The 19069-nt window shown below is 40.8% G+C and overlaps 1 protein-coding gene across 1 annotated transcript in view; it reads right to left on the reverse strand.

Moving 5' to 3' along the window:
* The window catches only part of LOC132397679 (voltage-dependent calcium channel subunit alpha-2/delta-4-like), a 341368-nt gene that overhangs the window by 316714 nt on the left and 5585 nt on the right, over nucleotides 1-19069 (reverse strand). Inside the window, exon 3 of the mRNA XM_059976447.1 lies at nucleotides 8097-8156. Coding sequence (XP_059832430.1) covers nucleotides 8097-8156 — 60 coding nt within the window. The remainder of the gene's footprint in view (nucleotides 1-8096; nucleotides 8157-19069) is intronic.

Genomic DNA, 19069 nt, shown 5'->3' on the forward strand with positions numbered 1-19069 from the left:
GATCTAAGACACTCCTCAGGCAGACATCGATATGTTTCACGACCAATGTAATGTAAGTGCTACTGGACAATAGTTATTGAGATAGATTACCACATTCTTGAAGCAGGTGGGTACCTCAGACTGCCAAAATGAGAGTTTAAAGATGTCAGTACACATTCTAGCCAGTTGATTAGCACAGATCTTCAAAGCTCGGTCTGTTACACTGTCTGGGTCAGATAGTTTCCATTGATTTATACTCTTGACGAATGCTCTAACTTTGGCCTCAGACACAGGGTTGTTGAGGGCTTTGGGAGCTTGTGAAGGTGCTTCCATTTTTTGTTGGTTAAAGCAAACAATTGTGGTAATGATACAGTCATATCTGTGAACCTGGCTATCAGTCAAATACACCTTCTGTTGCTACTTGGACACGTCTTCAGTGATGAACCCAGAGTCGTAGGATGTTTCGGGTCTTTAATCTTCAGACACCCTTGCCTGGGTGACCCTGCTGGGGGTGATCAGCCCCTGACTCGTGCTCAAGTGGCGCACTAATCCACGGATCCCCCCTCCGGATCCACAGCCACTGCGAGGCCTTTTTAGCAGCCTCCAGAATGTTCTTGGTGGCTCTTCTGCACTGCAGTCCTTTTACTCCAAGGAGTTTAAGAGTCCGTTGTAATGAATAGCCAGCAAAGCTCGGCACCCAGCTTCGACTGGCTCACAGTGAGCTCTCCAGCCATTGCTCCAGCATTCTGCACCAACATTTGTGTATCTAGCCCTCTTGTGCTCGTTGGCCTCTTCAATCTGGTCTTCCCAGGAGACAGTAAGTTCCAGCAGGACCACTTGCTTTGTAGACCCGATATTAACACCACGTCCAGGCGGAGCGGAATAGCTGTGATGTTCTCAAGGAACTTCAGCTGCCTCCCTCGGTTGACTTGGAGCTGCCGGTCTCATGCAGTGGCAAGTAGCCCTCCCGAGGAGCTAGGCTGATGTTGAGCCTTCTCCCCCACTCTAATAAAGGTGATGGACTGTTTGGGAGCGTGCTGATTTTTGCTGTCTTGAATCACTGAGCTTATTGCATCCACCATAGACCTTAGGACTTGGTCATGGCGCCAGCAGTATCATCCTTCCCCCAGTGCCTTCGGGCAGCATCTGAGGATGTGCTCCAAAGTGCCCCTCTTCTGGCACGGTTGGCATGCTGGAGTGTTTGCCATGCCCCACCGGTGCAGGTTGGCCGGGCAGTTTCTGCAGACGACACAACTCAGTGTTGTATCTAAAGTCTGAGGTATACAGGGTAAACAGGAACGGAGCCAAAACAGTCCCCATTGGAGCCCCAGTGCTGCTTATAGCCATAGCTCTGAAGCTGCACAAACTGTGGTCCTCCAGCCAGGTAGTCCATTACCCAGGGTACAGTGAAAGTCCCAACCTGCACTGAATAGAGCTTTTCCCCCAGCAATGAGGACTGTACGGTATTGAAGGCACTTAAGAAATCAAAAAGCACGATCCTCCCAATGCTGCCCTGCTCATCCAAATAGGCCTATCTTTAATCAAGGCTCTCCTTGCATATATCTGTGTTATGTGTGTGAGTCATACATACTGTGTTGTGCACCTTCATCCTGAGGAACACTGATTCGTTTGGCAGTATACTTGTGTACAGTTGAATGACAATAAACTTGAACTTGATAAGGAATTAGTTAATTCATACTGAGGTGTACTCCAAAAATGAGGAATAGTGCAACCACCTCATTGGGAAACTGCCCTAAAATGACTTAATAATAGAATGTGATTAATTGTATTATTTTGTTATCATGCCTATCTCTACCCACTGCTATGAAGGAGTTGTGTACTGAAATAAAATTATAATGAGTTATTTTTATCAGTTTTGAACATGAGTGATAAACTGTAGTCACAATATAAAATTGATTTGCAGTCATACTTACAATAAAGTGTCAAAAATCATTGTCTTTTTAATATTTTAAATAACATGTTACAATCTCAGTCCCCATATCAAGTTAGGATTACATATCCAACATGAGTTATGAGATATAACTGCAATACTAACATGTTGGCAAACAATTGCAATAAAGTTGCTGTATTGTGATACAAACAGCCCAGCTGTTGGAACTATGATGAGCAGCTGTATGTTTTGAATGAGATGTGACAACATTGTTAACATTTCATCATGTCAGCTTCCAGCTGTGCACTTGACTGAATACAAATTCAATATACTAAAGTTGATGTCAGGTGATTGGCAGGACCACCTTCATGAGTTAACCATTTTGCACCAGCTTCCAGCTTTGCTTCACTCTGATGAGATAACATGCCTGCCTAACTAACTGGTTAGATAGCACTCCTGGTCAGCACTCTTAATCAGAAAAATTAAGTTTGGATTTCTAAACACCATTGTTCTGACTGGTGAATCATGTTCCTATTCTACAACCAAAGAACCATAAAACATTACAGCACAGAAACAGGCCTTTTGGCCCTTCTTGGCTGTGCCAAACCATTTTTCTGCCTAGTCCCACTGACCTGCACCTGGACCATATCCCTTCATACACCTCTCATCCATGTACCTGTCCAAGTTTTTCTTAAATGTTAAAAGTGAGCCCACATTTACAACTTCATCTGGCAGCTCATTCCACACTCCCACCACTCTCTGTGTGAAGAAGCTCCCCTCCCCAATGTTCACTTTAAACTTTTCCCCCTTCACCCCTAACTCATGTCCTCTGGTTTTTTTCTCCCCTAGTCTCAGTGGAAAAAGCCTGCTTGCATTCACCCTATCTATACTCATCATAATTTTATATACCTCTGTCAAATCTCCCCTCATTCTCCTATGCTCCAGGGAATAAAGTCCTAACCTATTCAACCTTCCTCTGTAATTCAGTTTCTCAAGTCCTGGCAACATCCTTGTAAACCTTCTCTGCACTCTTTCAAGCTTATTAATATCCTTCCTGTAATTCGGTGACCAAATCTGCATGCAATACTCCAAATTCGGCCTCACCAATGCCTTATACAACCTCAACATAACATTCCAACTCTTATACTCAATACATTGATTTATAAAGGCCAATGTACCGAAAGCTCTCTTTACTACCCTATCCACCTGTGACGCCACTCTTAGGAAATTTTGTATCTGTGTACCTAGATCCCTCTGTTCTACTGCACTCCTCAGTGCCCTACCATTTACCTTGTATGTTCTACCTTGGTTTGACCTTCCAAAGTGCAATACCTCACACTTGTCTATATTAAACTCCATATGCCATTTTTCCAGCTGGTCCAGATCCCTCTGCAAGCTTTGAAAACCTTCCTCACTGACCACAACACCTCCAATCTTTGTATCATCAGCAAATTTGCTGATCCAATTTACCATAGTATCATCCAGATCATTGATATAGATGACAAATAACAATGGACCCAGCACTGATCCTTGTGGCACTCCACTAGTCACAGTCCTCCACTCAGAGTAGCAATCCTCCACTACCACTCTCTGGCTTCTTCCACTGAGCAAATGTTTAATCCAATTTACTATCTTATCATGTATACCTAGTGACTGAATCTTCATAACTAACCTCCCATGTGGGACCTTGTCAAAGGCCTTACTAAAGTTCATGTATACAACATCCACTGCCTTCCCTTCATCCACTTTCCTGGTAACCTCCTCAAAAAACTCTAATTGATTTGTTAAACATAACCTACCAGGCATAAAGCTGTGTTGACTCTCCCTAATACTTGTAGATCCTATCTCTTAGTACTCCTTCCAAAAATTTACCTACTACAGATGTCAAATTTACCAGCCTATAATTTCCCGGATTACTTTTTGAGCCTTTTTAAACAACAGAACAACATGAGCTATCCTCTGATCCTCTGGCACCTCACCTGTAGATACCAACATTTTAAATATATCTGCCAGAGCCCCTTCAATTTCAACACTAAGCTCCTGCAAGGTCCGAGGGAATCCCCTGTCAGGTCCTGGGGATTTATCTACTCTGATTTGCCTCAAGATAGCAAGCACCTCCTCCTCTTCAATCTGTATAGGTTCCATGACCTTACTACTTGTTTGCCTCATTTCCATTGACTCCATGCCAGTTTCCTTAGTAAATACAGATGCAAAAAACCCATTTAAGATCTCCCCCATTTCTTTTGGTTCCATACATAGCCAACCGCTCTGATCTTCAAGAGGACCAATTTTATCCCTTACTATCTTTTTGCTCTTAATATACCTGTAGAAGCTCTTTGGATTATCCTTCACCCTGACTGCCAAAGCTACCTCATGCCTTCTTTTAGCCCTCCTGATTTCTTTCTTAAGTGTTTTTTGCACATTTTATACTCCTCAAGTACCTTATTTGCTCCCTGTTTCCTATACATGTCATAAATCTCTCTTCTTCTTTATCAGAGTTCCAATATCCCTAGAGAACCAAGGTTCCTTATTCTTATTCACTTTGCCTTTAATCCTGACATGAACATACAAACTCTGCGCTCTCAAAATTTCTCCTTTGAAGGCCTCCCACTTACCAACAACATCCTTGCCAGAAAACAAAACCTGTCCCAATCCATGCTTTTTAGATCCTTTTTCATTTCTTCAAATTTGGCCTTTTTTCCAGTTTAGAACCTCAACCCGAGGACCAGATCTATCTTTATCCATGATCAAGTTGAAACTAATAGTGTTATGATCACTGGAACCAAAATGTTCCCCTACACACACTTCCGTCACCTGTCCTGACTCGTTTCCTAATTGAAGATCTAATATTGCATCCTCCCTAGTTGGTACATTTATATATTGATTTAGAAAACTTTCCTGAACACATTTTACAAACTCTAACCCATCTAGACCTTTAACAGTATTGGAGCTCCAAACAATATGCAGAAAATTAAAATCCCCTACTATCACATCTTTATGTTTCCTGCAGTTGTCTGCTATCTCTCTGCAGATTTGTTCCTCCAATTCTCGCTTACTATTGGGTGATCTATAATACAACCCCTTTAATGTGGTCATACTTTTCCTGCTTCTCAGCTCCACCCATATGGTCTCGGTGGACAAGCCCTCTAATCTGTCCTGCCTGAGCACTACTGTAACATTTTCCCTGACTAGCAGTGCCACCCCTCCACCCTTCATTCCTCTGCCTCTATCATGCCTGAAACATCCGAACCCTGGAACATTAAGCTGCCAGTCCTGCCCCTCCTGTAGCCAAGTTTCATTAATGGCTACAATATCATAATTCCATGAGTCAATCCACGCCCTCAGCTCATCAGCCTTCCCCACAATACTCCTCGCATTGAAATAGACACACCTCAGAAGATTATTACCACCACACACAACCCTTCTATTTGTGACTTTGCATGAACCTTTAACATCATTTATTTTCACCCCACTCCACTATCTACTCGGTCACTTTGGTTCCCATCCCCTTGCAAATCTAGTTTTAACCCCCCCCACCCCAATGGCACTAACAAACCTCCCTGCAAGGATATTGGTCCCCCTGTAGTTCAGGTGTAACCCGTCTCTCTTGTACAGGTCCCAATAATCCTGAAATCTGAAACCTTGCCCCATACACCAGTTCCTCATTGACATGTTCATCCTATTCTTACCCTCATTGGCACATGACACAGTAGCAATCCTGAGATTACCACCCTCGAGGTCCTGCTTTTTAAATTCCTACCAAGCTCTCTATACTCACTCTTCAGGACCTCCTCACTCTTCCTACATCATTGGTACTGATGTGTACCATGACATCTGCCTGCTCACCCTCCCATTTCAGAAGGTTGTGCATGTGATCAGAGACATCCCTGACCCTGGCACCCGGGAGGCAATAAATCATCCGGGAGTCTCTGTCACGACCACAGAACCTCCTGTCTGTACCTCTAACTATCGAGTCCCCTATCACTATCTCTCTCCTCTTCTTCTCCCCTTCCCTTCTGCACTGCAGAACCAGACCCAGTGCCAGAGACCTGGTTTCTGTAGCTTGTCCAAGGTAAATCATCACCCCAACAGTATCCAAATCGATATACTTGTTGTTGGGGGAAATGGCTACTGCTCTGCCTGTCCTTTCCCCTTCCCTCGCCTGACGGTAACCCAATTACCTGTGCGCTGCTCCTTTGGTGTAACTGCCTCCCTGTAGCTACTATCTATAAACTGCTCATTCTCCTGAATGATCCAGAGGTCATCCAGCTCTTGCTCCAATTCCCCAATGCAGTTTGTTAGGAGTTGCAGCTGGATGCACTTCTTGTAGGTGTCATTGTCAGGGAGACAGGAGGTCTCCCTGACTTCTCACATTCTGCAAGAGGAGCATTCAAACATCCTGCCTGGCATTCTCTCTACTCTAAACGAACAAAACAAAACTTACCGGAACCTACCCTCGCCTCTGCCTGTTCACGCCAAAGCCATCCCACTCTGAATCAGTCCACTCTGACAATGGCCTCTACGACGATGAACGCCATATATGGCGATTTTTTTTTTAAACCTTTGGTGCACTACATCACGCACCTGCGCAGTCTAGCTTCCATGCCCCGATCAGTTAAAAAAAAATGGCTTCTCTCCGAGATGCCTTTACTTCTTCACTTTGCCTCTTGCTTCAACTTGTTGACTATACCTGTTGACTACAAGTTGACTATAATCCAATTGCTTCTTGACTGGTAATTGAGTCAAGGATAGATGTGTGTAAAAGACCAAGAATAAGTAAAACAAATAAAAAGCACACTATCTTTGCTTCCCTTCACACATAGGATGAAGTATACATTGCCCTTTTAAGAAATGCTGTTTCATAAATAAAATTGGACACATGGGATAAAAGGGCAGGCCAAACTTTCATAAGTGTCCATGTATCCTTATTCCAGACATCTGGTACTATTCTAAACAGATTGAGCAGTGTTCTGGAGGGAGAAATATTACCTGGACAGGCTGGACTCTATACCTGCTGTAAATGTTCAATCAGGTCTTATTACTGTCCTCTCACAACAAAGCTGTTTGTCAGAGAGGGAAACAGATTTTGTAGATCTTTCTATATCTCCAACATTATCTGGTGCATGGGATCTCATGTACAATGGTCACCTCGTTTTTTTATACATTCATTTTTGGGACCTACTTATCACCAGCATTAAATTCCCGTTCCTACTGACTAAGAGGATGCAGACCTGCTCAATGGTTAACATTCATATTGGAGAAAATAATATGTTGCTCATGCAATCATTAATGATCTTTCACAGGAATTCATCCGCAGGCCAACACACGCATTTGGGTCCTTCCAACTACTTCCAACTATTAGCGAAACAGGTTGAAGTTCTGCATGATGTCAAAGTATCAGTAATTTAAAACATAAAATAGATTGCAAAAATTTAAACAATTCAGCCACCCAACACTGCCAAGTTTACAATTTCAGCATTTAACCTTTGCAATAGTAATCTTCAGAAAAATAATATTTAATTCTGTGGACAGTCTCTCACCCATAATATGATGTTAAAATCCAGAGGGTCTTACATGATATTACATCAATGTATCAATGATAACTGCAACATACTAGAACAATTTTAACGAGTGAGGAAACGTGCCTAGACATTTATATAAACAGAATCTGACCAGTTGCTGATGAGCTTATTAAAAAAAAAGCAGCTCAAAATACCATTCAAGTAGGAAGGATGTCAAAGCCTTTGATAGGGTGTGGAAGATGGTTTGAGGAAATTTATTAAAAACATACAAACTTAAGCAGGTCTTCTTTTCAGAGCAGAGTGAGTAATTTATTTCCACTAACAGAACAGTTGGCCATCAAAGAAAATAAAAGAGCAGAAAAGTGAGGTGGATTTATTTTAAATAGAAAAGTTTTACAATCTAGAATACAGAAAAAGTTGGAAAAAGATCAGCTGTAACTGTCTCAATTGAATTGCAGATACCCTGTAATTCAAAAAAATATATAGGATTATGGAAAAAGAGAAGGGGAATAAGATTAACTGGGTACTTCCTTCATGCTGTAGAGTCATGGACCCTATCTGTTCTTTTAGTCCTGTCCAATTTATAAAAGTGGTTTACAAAAGTAATTTTTTTAACTTGGGTTAATCATGTTTTTACTACATTTCAACATCATAGGAAGAAGCTTTGACTGCTGCTTTTACAGATTTTAGCACTGATTACTCACCTCAAAATCCATCTTATATTCATGATATAAATCAGCTTCCTCCGCAGCATCTACCAGTCTCTGCACAGAAAAAATAGACAATTCATTGCCCATTTTATACTCCACATGAGAGAAAACAAAAAGGCTAAACTAGAAAATACTGGGAGCAAGTAGAATTTGTGGAGAATGTAGAAAAATAACCAAATAAGTATCTTACACAATATTATTAATATGGAAGAATCTCTCGTCACAAAGGCACCATCAAACAAATATTAGCACCTAAACACATAGATTTTCTTGATCGATGATTTATATGTTAACAGTGACACAAAGGAGTGAGTTAAAATTGTTGAGGAGTTCTGAAATCACTGAAAGCATTTGAAGTCACATCCTTTGAAACAATGCTGGCTACTGACTTCAAATAAGTAGTATTATGTAGTTCTGGGTATTGATTTTATAAAAGAGAATGCCAGGTCCAATAGATGCTCACACCAAACATGTTAAAGTTTTGTTGCAAGCAATTACAGCTATCAATCTTCAAAGACAGAAATTTGGTAGCACAACATATTAGAGAGGCAACAGGCCTCCCTAAAGTGTTGTTCCACCCAAAATATTAATTTTTTTTATCATCTATCAGTTGGATAACCATAAGTGAATAAAAATTAGGAGAAAAACAGAAAACAGAACTAAATGTGAAGATACTCATAATGAGAGAGTATGATCGAAACAGATGAAATTCTATTAGGGCTGGACAGACTGGATATGAGAATGACATTTCCCTTGGTAGGCTGTGAGGTAAGGGATGAGTGGGATGTTCTTTATGCAGGGATCACAGTGAACCTAGGGAATGTTCTATAATGGAAGGACGTGGAGGCCAAGTCACTGAAAATAATTCAGAAAGAGGTAGGGGTAGCATATGGAATCATTGGGGTAGCAGATCATGCGGAGGTGCATGAACATCGATTTCTCCTTACGGCAAATGATGGGCCAAATGGCCTACTTCTGCTCCTATATCTTATGGTCTAAACAAATCCCCCAGCCCTCTTCCTTTACTCCCCACTCTGATCTTTTACTTCTGCTGCTTCATCCAGCATTGAGTGTCTGTTCCTGCTGTTCTTATTTTCTATACTGTATCTCCCTAGTGTTCACAGTTCAAAATACAACATTGAAAATTCCTGTGTATTCAAGGAAGCTTCTTTTAAGTGCTAATGTCCTTAGGCAAGTGCTACAATTTGAAATTTTGAACAGAAACCAGAAATAGCAAAGAATCGGAGCTGAAATATGTATACAAGAAGAATAAAGAAAGCAGCCCATGTGAATCGTATTTTCTTATAGTCCTTTTTTTTTGGTATTTAGGCCGGTTTGTTTCTCCTCAATCTAATATAACAGGGTTGCAGTATTGCTAATGTTCAGGTTTGTCCTGTCTTGAGTTTAGTTGTGTGTGTTGTACTGAAGATGGGCGATCCAGCCCCTCAACAGAGGGTGCATTTGAAGGGAATATACATTTGGTAGTAGGACTGACTCTGCTAATTCTCCACCCCATATTCCATTCAATTGTCTCTCCTTGTTGGAAGCACAGAATTGTTTGCATATACCCAATTAGGCACTGCCTCTTCATACACATCATGGGAACAGCCTGGATTTTTTGATTAGTGGTAAAGCAATGTAGCTGACATCAGAGAAAATACCTTACAAGTATCTAGTGAAACCTCTGTAACCTGGATTTCATGTTTTCCATTTTAACTGTTGTCAAGAGCTAGGGTGGAATCTGGCAATAAAGACAGAAGTATGGAAATAAGTAAGTGTTAGGGTGAGAGGGGCTGCGATGATGGGTATCCTCATCATTATTGAGAATACTAAAATTATACATACTAATGTATTATAAGCATCTGTTTAAATTCCCCTCCAAAAGCTCTTACTAATGTTTTAAATACAGAAAAAATGATGTCTGCTTTGAAAGTAATCAATGTAGGTTCATTTGTGCAACAAGCTCTCTGCACCAGTTTTTTTTTTGTGGCTGTCAAATTTAGTCTTCATGGAGATAAAATATGTTACAAACAGGAGCATGCTCATTAACAGTTCTTAAGAAGCTCAAAAATTAGAGAAGTTGAGAGACTACTTTAACATGGGAATAAGATTTGTTTTGTGCTCAAAGCTTGTCATTGTGAACCACTGAAAGAATAAAATTTAATAGGAAAAGCGAGGAAAATCAGCACATCTGTGTCATTCATGGCAAGGTTGCAGAACACTTTTCTAGCAACACTTTAACTACAAACTATGATATTGTGGCAATTACGGAAACATGGCTGCAGGGTGACCAGGACTGGGAATTAAACATACAAGGGTATTCGACAATTAGGAGAGACAGGCAAGAAGGAAAAGGAGGTGGGGTGGCTATGTCAATAAAGCAAGAAATCACTGCAATAAAGCGAAATGATATTGGCTCAAAGGATCAGGATAACAAAACAATTTGGGTAGAAATAAGAAATAGCAAAGGGAAAAAAGCAGTGGTGGGAGTAGTCTATAGGCCTGCAAACAGCTGTAACTCAGTTAGTCAGAGCATAAATCAGGAAATACTGCAGTTGTACCGGGTATTGGTGAGATCACACCTGGAGTACTGAGTGCAGTTCTGGTGTCCATATTTAAGAAAGGGCATATTGGCTCTCGAGGCAGTGCAGAGAAGGTTCACTAGGTTAATTCCGGGGATGGGTGGGTTGATGTATGATGAGAGGTTAAGTAGATTGGGACTCTATTCATTGGAGTTCCGAAGAATGAGAGGCGATCTTATTGAAACATATAAGATTGTGAAGGGGCTTGATCGGGTGGATGCGGGGAGAACGTTCCCAATGATGGGTGAAACTAGGACTAGGGGGCATAATCTTAAAATAAGGGGATGCCGTTCCAGGACTGAGATGAGGAGGAATTTCTTCACTCAGAGGGTAGTGGGGCTGTGGAATTTACTGCGCCAGAGAGCTGTGGAAGCTACTACACTCAATAAATTCAAAACGGAGATAGACATTTTCCTGGATAAAAATGGCATTAGGGGACACGGTGAGTGAGCAGGTAAGTGGACATGAGGCTAGGTTTAGATCAGCCATGTGATCTCCTGGGCCAATTTTTGATAACCTGGATGGGTCGGAGAGGAATTCTCCAGATTTTTTCTCCTCAATTGGCAAATCGTTTTTTTTTCCCCCTGGTGATCACATGGGTTTGGGCGGGATGAATAATAAAATAAAATGGGCGGCATGGTGCCCTGTTGGTTGGCACTGTTGCCTTGTGGGATTCGGTGAAAACTAGAGTTAAGATTGGATCAGCCATGATCTTGTTGAATGGCGGAGCAGGCTTGAGGGGCCGATTGGCCTACTCCTGCTCCTATCTCTTATGTTATGTTATGTTCTTATGTAAACTCATGGACAAATCTGTCCAATATATTGTTTACTTCCTGTGTCCTGTGTGAGCAGGGCCTCCAAAATGTACCAAAGGGAAGAGTCTCCTAATTCCATCCCCCTTTCTGGCCAATATCTTCAAAGCACAGTCTTTTCTTATGAGGAAAGAACAGAGTCAGATAGTCATCTGGCACTTGAACAGGTTCTTCAGCTCACTCTGTCCATTGTGATCGTCAAATGCCTGCCCATGCAAACCTCTCTTTCCATCAGTTGGTCCACTACCTTCAATACCCTCAACTAAGTACTTCCTAAGTATTGTGAATCCATCACTAATCAGGCTGAGTGCTCCAGCTTCCAACCATATTCTGGGTGAAAATATTCTTCCTTACATCCATTTTAACTCTGCTACCCCTTAGCAGAGTTCTAGTTTTAATCTTAAACTTCTAGTTTTAGAAATAACTGCAACAGGGAAAATAGATACGTTAAAACCACACACATAGGTTAAGGCAAAGGGTAGGAGAAAGGTACCTTCCTATGCCCCTCAACAATGGATCCCTTCAGCATCCTCTGCTCCAAAAGAAACAAATGCACACTATCCACTGATTCCTCATAACTTAAAACTCTCCATGCCAGGCAATATTCTTTTGACTCCCTTCTGTGCCCTCCACAGTATAATCACTTCCTTCTGATAGCCTCATGACCAGGACTGCACACAGTACTCCAGATTTGAGTTCTCACCCCCAAAACAACAACTCAATTTACAACAATCTTACCTACTAGGGCTGCCACTTTTTTGGATTCTTGGGTGTACACCAGTTTCCCAGTCCTCCCTAGGGCACAACTATTTATTATGCCCTTGACTTGTTGCCTTCCCAAAATATATTATCTCACACTTACCCCTCTACCTCATCCCCCCATATTGGCTATTTTCCTTTCACGCTCAGTCTTGATGCAGAGTCCCATATCCAAATGTCAACTATCCCTTTTGCCTCAACAGGTGCTGTCTGATCTGCTGAATTCCTTTAGCACTCTGCTTTTTTTTCCCTCCACATCCAGTATCTACAGTTTCTTATGTCTCCATTCTGCTCCTGAAATTAGTCACTTCTTGATTCATGTTCTCCTAGTTGCCTTCATGTCCTCCCCATATCCAAACACATGCAAATTAATTTATTTACATCTGAATTTACTGATATATTCTGGCTCATGAATTGGCAATGTCATCATTTTAGAATTCCTAATCTAATATTCAAATCTCTCTTCTTTACCTCTTTAATCTCCTCCAGTCTATCATATGCGTTGCATTCACTTTGACCTCTGCTGAATTAGCTAATTCCTCCAACTTCATAATGTCTTAGCTCTGTTAGGGTGTTTTTGGGGTTAGTACATATATCAAATAACTTCAGCAACTAACTTCAGCCACCAATCTTCAAAAAAATGAAGATAAACTGTAAATTAAACTTAAAATGCTGCTCTTAACAATGGGTTCTTAAAAGCCATGAATCACAGTTAATAGGAAGACAAGACAATGCTGAATAAAATACATTTAGTTGTCTGTGATGTGGGTGTGAAGCAGGAGGTGTGAAATTTGTATGTAGTTGAAAGGAAGCATTGTGGATGCATTGTAAATATGGAATTGTCCTTTGACCTTTAGCACATCAAATGTCATAAAGAGTTGGGTCGACCAACCCTCTTCCTTCGAAAAGGTCTTCACATGAAGCCTACTAATGTCTCATTTTGTTGAATAAAGACATTACTTCATATCCACCAGCTAAGTCTCTCCAGTGACTTTGTTCTCGCGACAACAGGCTCCAACTCCAAAATTTGCTAGCTTACATTTCAGCATATTGTGATTTTCTTTTCTTATTTGCACCAATGTCTCCTGCCTCAGCAATTTTTGCCAAATAATGCTCTGGTGGTGACTTTTCATTTGCTGTTGTACTTCATACTTATACAAATTGAGCTATATTGCTAACTTGTTTGATAATTCTACATCAGTCTCAGCAATTACACCTCTCTAAGTCAGTGATCCAAACAAAATTCAATAATTTAACCACCAACAATCCAGATAATGATGAATTACAGCAGAATCACTGAATTATCTTTCATTACCACATAATTAATATTTTTAGATACTTTTAAAATTTTATATTATATTTATATACACGCGATTTTTGCGGGTTGTCTTCATTCTTCATTTTGTGGCTGCCTGTTAGGAGATACATCTCAAGGTTGTATAATGCATACATACTTTGATAATAAATATACTTTGAACTTTAAATATGTAGCTTCAGTAATTATTATTTAAAATGTTATTACTATTAATTTTGTATACTTGGGTCTAGAAATTCAGCAACAATTGCATGTGATTGGAAAGAATTGTAGGGTGCTATTGGTCATGAATGGCAATTAATAACTTCTATTGTGCTATGCACATAATGCAACATTTGGTCACACATTCATCTGGCATCAAACACGTTGAATCATAGAAAGCAAGCAAGCAGGATGCTAATCACTGTGCAACACATGGGAAAACATTCTTGTCAAATGCTCCACATCTCAACAGGCAAGTTTATATCATTCACAGGAAGTCAGTATGAATAGCAAGAAAAAAGCCCTGCACCTGCACTATTTCATGAAATACTCACAGATTTAACCGGGAGTCATATAGAGAAGATCTATTCAGAGAGAATTACTCTGAATTTAGGAACTGCAACAACTTGAGGGTATTCTCTGGTGAAGTCTTCTATTTTTTAACAATACAATGATACTTTTTTAGTGGTTCTCCTGGACTTCTGGACCAGCCAGGACCAGGACCAGGAGCAGATGAGTCAAAAACAAAACCTCCTTCACAGATGAGCACAAATAGGAAGCAAATATACAAGGGGGCAGAACTTACAGTAAAAAAAACCTTTCCTATACATAGGGCAAAGGTCATGCAACTGTACCAGGTGCCTTTGTTTGAAACTGGATCTCAGATTAATTTAAAGACTGCCTTAAAGCAAATGCTGGAGCCCAAATGAGGTTTGGGGCAATTGTCTCAGCAGCAAGACTGGTGAAATTACATTTGTTCTAATTCTGCAGCTCGAATCTGATGCAAGTTCTCTTCATTTCCCCTGAAAATGATACTGGCTTATTTCAAATCAGAATCTGCAAGGGCAGAGGGCAGTCAAATCCACTTGCCTACATGGGCTTCTCACTCCTCTCCATGAGGTCTATGCTCCAGTCACCTATAGTACCTCATGCAAACAAAATCCTCGTGTGCAATGTAAACCGTGAGTGCATCCTAGCTATTTGATAATTTGCCAGACATTTGTCAATGATGGAATGAAGAAAATGGGAATGGTTGAGAAGCTGGAATTGGAAGAACAAAGAGAGCTAAAGAGGCTTCATAGCAAGGATCTGGTAAGAATACGTAACCATGATAAGAAATTTGAATTAAAAATGACAAGGCATTTCTTACCATAGTATTCAATTTAATGATAACCCATTTCTACATAATTAATACTATGTTTAACTCACATTTAATTATGATTCAATGCATGCCAGTGATCTGATTGCTGGAAGCATATGCATCACAACAAGGTGTCTGAGTGAATGTTCTTACAGGAGGAAGTGTAGTGGGGAACATAATTATGGTACGGAAAAGCTAATTGTTGAAGACTGTTGTTAGTTGAGCAATAGGCAAGGTGTGGTGAATGAAATATGACAAGTGTTATGTTGTGTTTGTGCACTGCTACATATCAATTAAATAAAAACATGCACTGGGGAGATGGCTTTAACTGGTGTATTCACATTGCAAGGAGAGAGAGAAAGAGCAATTCACATATGTAGGCATCAGAGCACCTGCAGACAACAGATCAATGTGCTAAGGGGGGGCGGGGGAATTGTTCTAGGAGAAATAGACCCATACGTTACACTTTCTCCCCCTTTAGATTAAGGCAACATAGAACTGTATATGTACAGAACATTCAATTTCCCTTTCATAAACCCATATTCTAAATAAACATGCTTTCACAATAACAGTCGATAACTTCACAGTTCTAAAGGTTCAGTCTTTGAGTGGCGCTCTGTTTCTTTCAGGTGTTTTGTCTAAGGCCATGTTCTCAGTTTTCGGTGTCACGTTGCTGTCATTGACATCATCACTGAGAGGTAAGTCCGGTGATTGTAATGCGTCTGTCGTGTTGGATGATATCGGCTCAGGTGTGTTCTTTAGTTGAGCATTCAGTATCTGGTCCACATGACATCTCCATGTCTGATCTCCAACATCCACTGTGTACATTAGTGGTCCAGTTCTTAAGCTATCTTACTGGGTGCCTATTTGTCTTCTTGGTAATCATGTGCTAGGACTTCCGTCCATTCTTGAAGCTCCTTGCTGTTTCACTTGGCAACTAGCTGAACTGTTTATTCTGTACTTCCCTCCATAGATCTGGTTTCAGGAGGTCTATGTGAGATCTCAGATTCCTGTTCAAGAACAGTGTTGCAGGTGTTTGATTTGTTGTTGCATGAACAGATTTCCGAAACACAAAAAGGAAGTTGTCCACCTTGTGCTGTTGAGGAATGTCCTCCTTGTCCATCACTTTAATGGACTTCTGGAAGGTTTGGATAAACCTCTCAGCTAACCCATTCATTGCTGGGTGCTGAGGAGAGGACAGCAATGAATGGGTGAGCTGAGAGGTTTATCAGATGCCATTTTTCTTCATGAACAGTCTGAATTCTTCTGACCTGTATTGTAATCTGTTGTCACTCACAATTTGTTCTGGCAAGCTGCTTCTGGTGATGATAGTCCTCAGGGCAGAGACAGTCTTTGCTGAGGTGGTTGACTTCATTGGTATAACGTCCGGCTACTTTGAATGAGCATCCACAGCAATCAGGAAAATGGAACCCATGAGTGGTCCAGCAAAGCCAATACATACTCTTTGCCATGGTGAAGATGGCCACTCCCACTGGTTTAACTGTGCCTGTGGGAGTGTATTTTGAACAGCTTTTGGCCAAGCCTACTATCTGTTTACCAATTCCTGGCTACCACATGTAACTACGGGCGAGACTTTTCTCCTTGACTGTACCCAGGTGGCCTTCATGCAGATTCTCTAATACTCTGGTGCACAGTTTAGAGGGAATCACAACACAAGATCCACACATCAGTTTTCTTTGACATACTGACAGTTGGTCTTGTCTCGCTGAGAACTCTGGAAACATAGGGTTACCATGAGCCTATCATCCTTGCATGGAAATTTTATAAACTCTTGACAATGTCGGGTCATTCCTTGTTTTCTTTGTATTTCAGAATTTGTTACTGGCAACTGGCCCACTAGTGTGGTGCGGAACACTTCTGCTGGGTCACGGTATAAAGACTTTTCTTCTTTAGTTGCCAATAGTGGAAGATGTGACAAGCCATCAGTGTTACTGAGTTGTCTGATACCTTTGAACTCTATAAAAGTGGGCTCCTAAATACAGTGCCCAACTTTGTAACAGTCATCACTGGAATTCCCTTCCTGGGATTGAAAATGGACACAAGGGGCTGGTGATCTGTCACTAGCATAAAGCTTTGTCCGTAGAGGTACTGGTGGAACTTCTTTATTCCCCATACTAGACTAAGGGCCTCTTGGTCGATCTGTGCATAGTTGTGTTCTGTGCTCGTCAGTGATCTTGAAAAATTAGCACAGTTCTGCAACGTATTCAGAAAGGCTTTCATTTTTTGACTGGTTCCTTTTGTAAAACCTAAATCTCTTAGCTATTACCAGCAGTTTAGGGCTCAAAGTGATTTTGTAAAATTGTTACAATTTCATCGAACATCTTGCTTGCTGGTTTTGCAGGGTTTACTAATTTACTGTATGTTCTCAGGCCCATTTAAGCTAAGAAGTGTAGGGGCTTTCTTTTGCTCCTCTTCATTGTTCACATTACAATACAGTTCCACCATCCCTCAATATGCAATTCCCAGCTTTCATTAGCACTATCAAATTCATCAACTTTCCCAACTGAAGACATTGCCATGTTATTTTCACTTTAAATTCAGCACGTTTTTCACTGTTGCTATGCACTGTTCTCAGGCGTTTGTTAGCATCTATGATGGCTTTCTCGTGCTGTTTACCTCTCGCTGTTCTGTCCTGTAACTCTTGATGCAGTCCATGATATTTTCTGACATCCAGGTTCATGCTCGGCACCAACTTGTTGTGTCTGTGCACAACTACATACCAATTAAATAAAAGCAAACATGCAGGAGATGGCTTTAACTGGTGCATTCACATCACAACGAGAGAGGGTGAGAGAATAAACGTGTATGTGTCAACAACAGCGCATGCACAGACAACAGATCAATACATAGTGCTAAGGGTGGGGGGAAGTTTATTGTTCTAAAAGAAATAGATCCATACATTACATATTGCTTGATACATTTGTGTGTGGCAGTATCTTGTCAACATATTCTTTGGTTTCTGATCATATGTGTGAGGTCCAGTTCTTCTGGCACTGTGATGAGGTTCCCCATATATAATTACTGGCATTGATCTCCCTGGCCATTTCTTTCCACCATGACTTTGATTCAGTTCTGCAGAACTTACAGGTCTCTGGTATAAATTACCTCAACCCAAAATCCATTTTCTAATCAGAATGTCAGGGTTAGTGTCAAATAAAAAACAGAGTAGCCACTTTTGGGCCTGCATTATTACTCCTGGATATAGTCCTTGCTAAGTAGGGTAACGACTTCCAGCAGCATTTGGAGTCACAACTTTCTTTTTAAAGAATGCAGACATGATGCTGATTAATTTCAGCTGATTCTTGGGATTCTTGAAATTATTCACAGTTGGAGTTCATAAATGGAGAAAAGAATGAAATTGGGGCTTTTGGATCTTTGCACAAAGTGCACACTTGAGAATCCTATGTCAATGGCACTAGAACAAAACAGGGCAGCTTGTGCAGCATTTCTGTAGGTGATGTTAAATCTTAAAGCTTAAGATGCAATAATTATCGTTTTATAAACATATGCCAAGCACCTGGGTTCCATTCTGGCCTCTGTGTGGCCCTCTGGGTTTCCACCAGATTCTCTGATTTGCTGGCTGGTAAGTTGATTAGCCACGGTATGTAGCTGAGTGGAGACTTGATGAGAATGTAGTGAGAATTTAAAAATGGGATTAATGTAGAATTAGTGTCTATGAGTGGATGATGGTTGATGCAAACGGTGGGCTAAAGGGTCTGGTTTCTATACTGTATCTTTCTACAACTCTAATAGAAATGGTGCTTTTGAAGGACATGCCATCTGCCAAAAAATATGAAACCTCTGTGTTTAGCGCTGGGCACAATGCAGAAGCCAACTCTGAAAATGAAAACTATAAAGCTGGAAATGCAAAATTGGAAGAAGGAGATAATTGGGAGGGAGAGACATTTGAAATTGAGAACAAGGAATGTTAAATTTAACATAATTGAAGATAGTGAGAACAAATGTAATAATAAAGGAAAGCACATTGAGGAGATCAGAGGGCAACAGAGATGCTGTGTTGCCTGCTGAACCAAATCCATAAGTGCATTAAACAGGTATGTCACATGTCAATCAGATTTACCAACACTTCCATCTCTTTCCTTTCTGACTGAAGAATTGAATTTACATAGTTACAA

Source organism: Hypanus sabinus, chromosome 8 (assembly GCF_030144855.1).
Source record: "Hypanus sabinus isolate sHypSab1 chromosome 8, sHypSab1.hap1, whole genome shotgun sequence".
Lineage (NCBI taxonomy): Eukaryota > Metazoa > Chordata > Chondrichthyes > Myliobatiformes > Dasyatidae > Hypanus > Hypanus sabinus.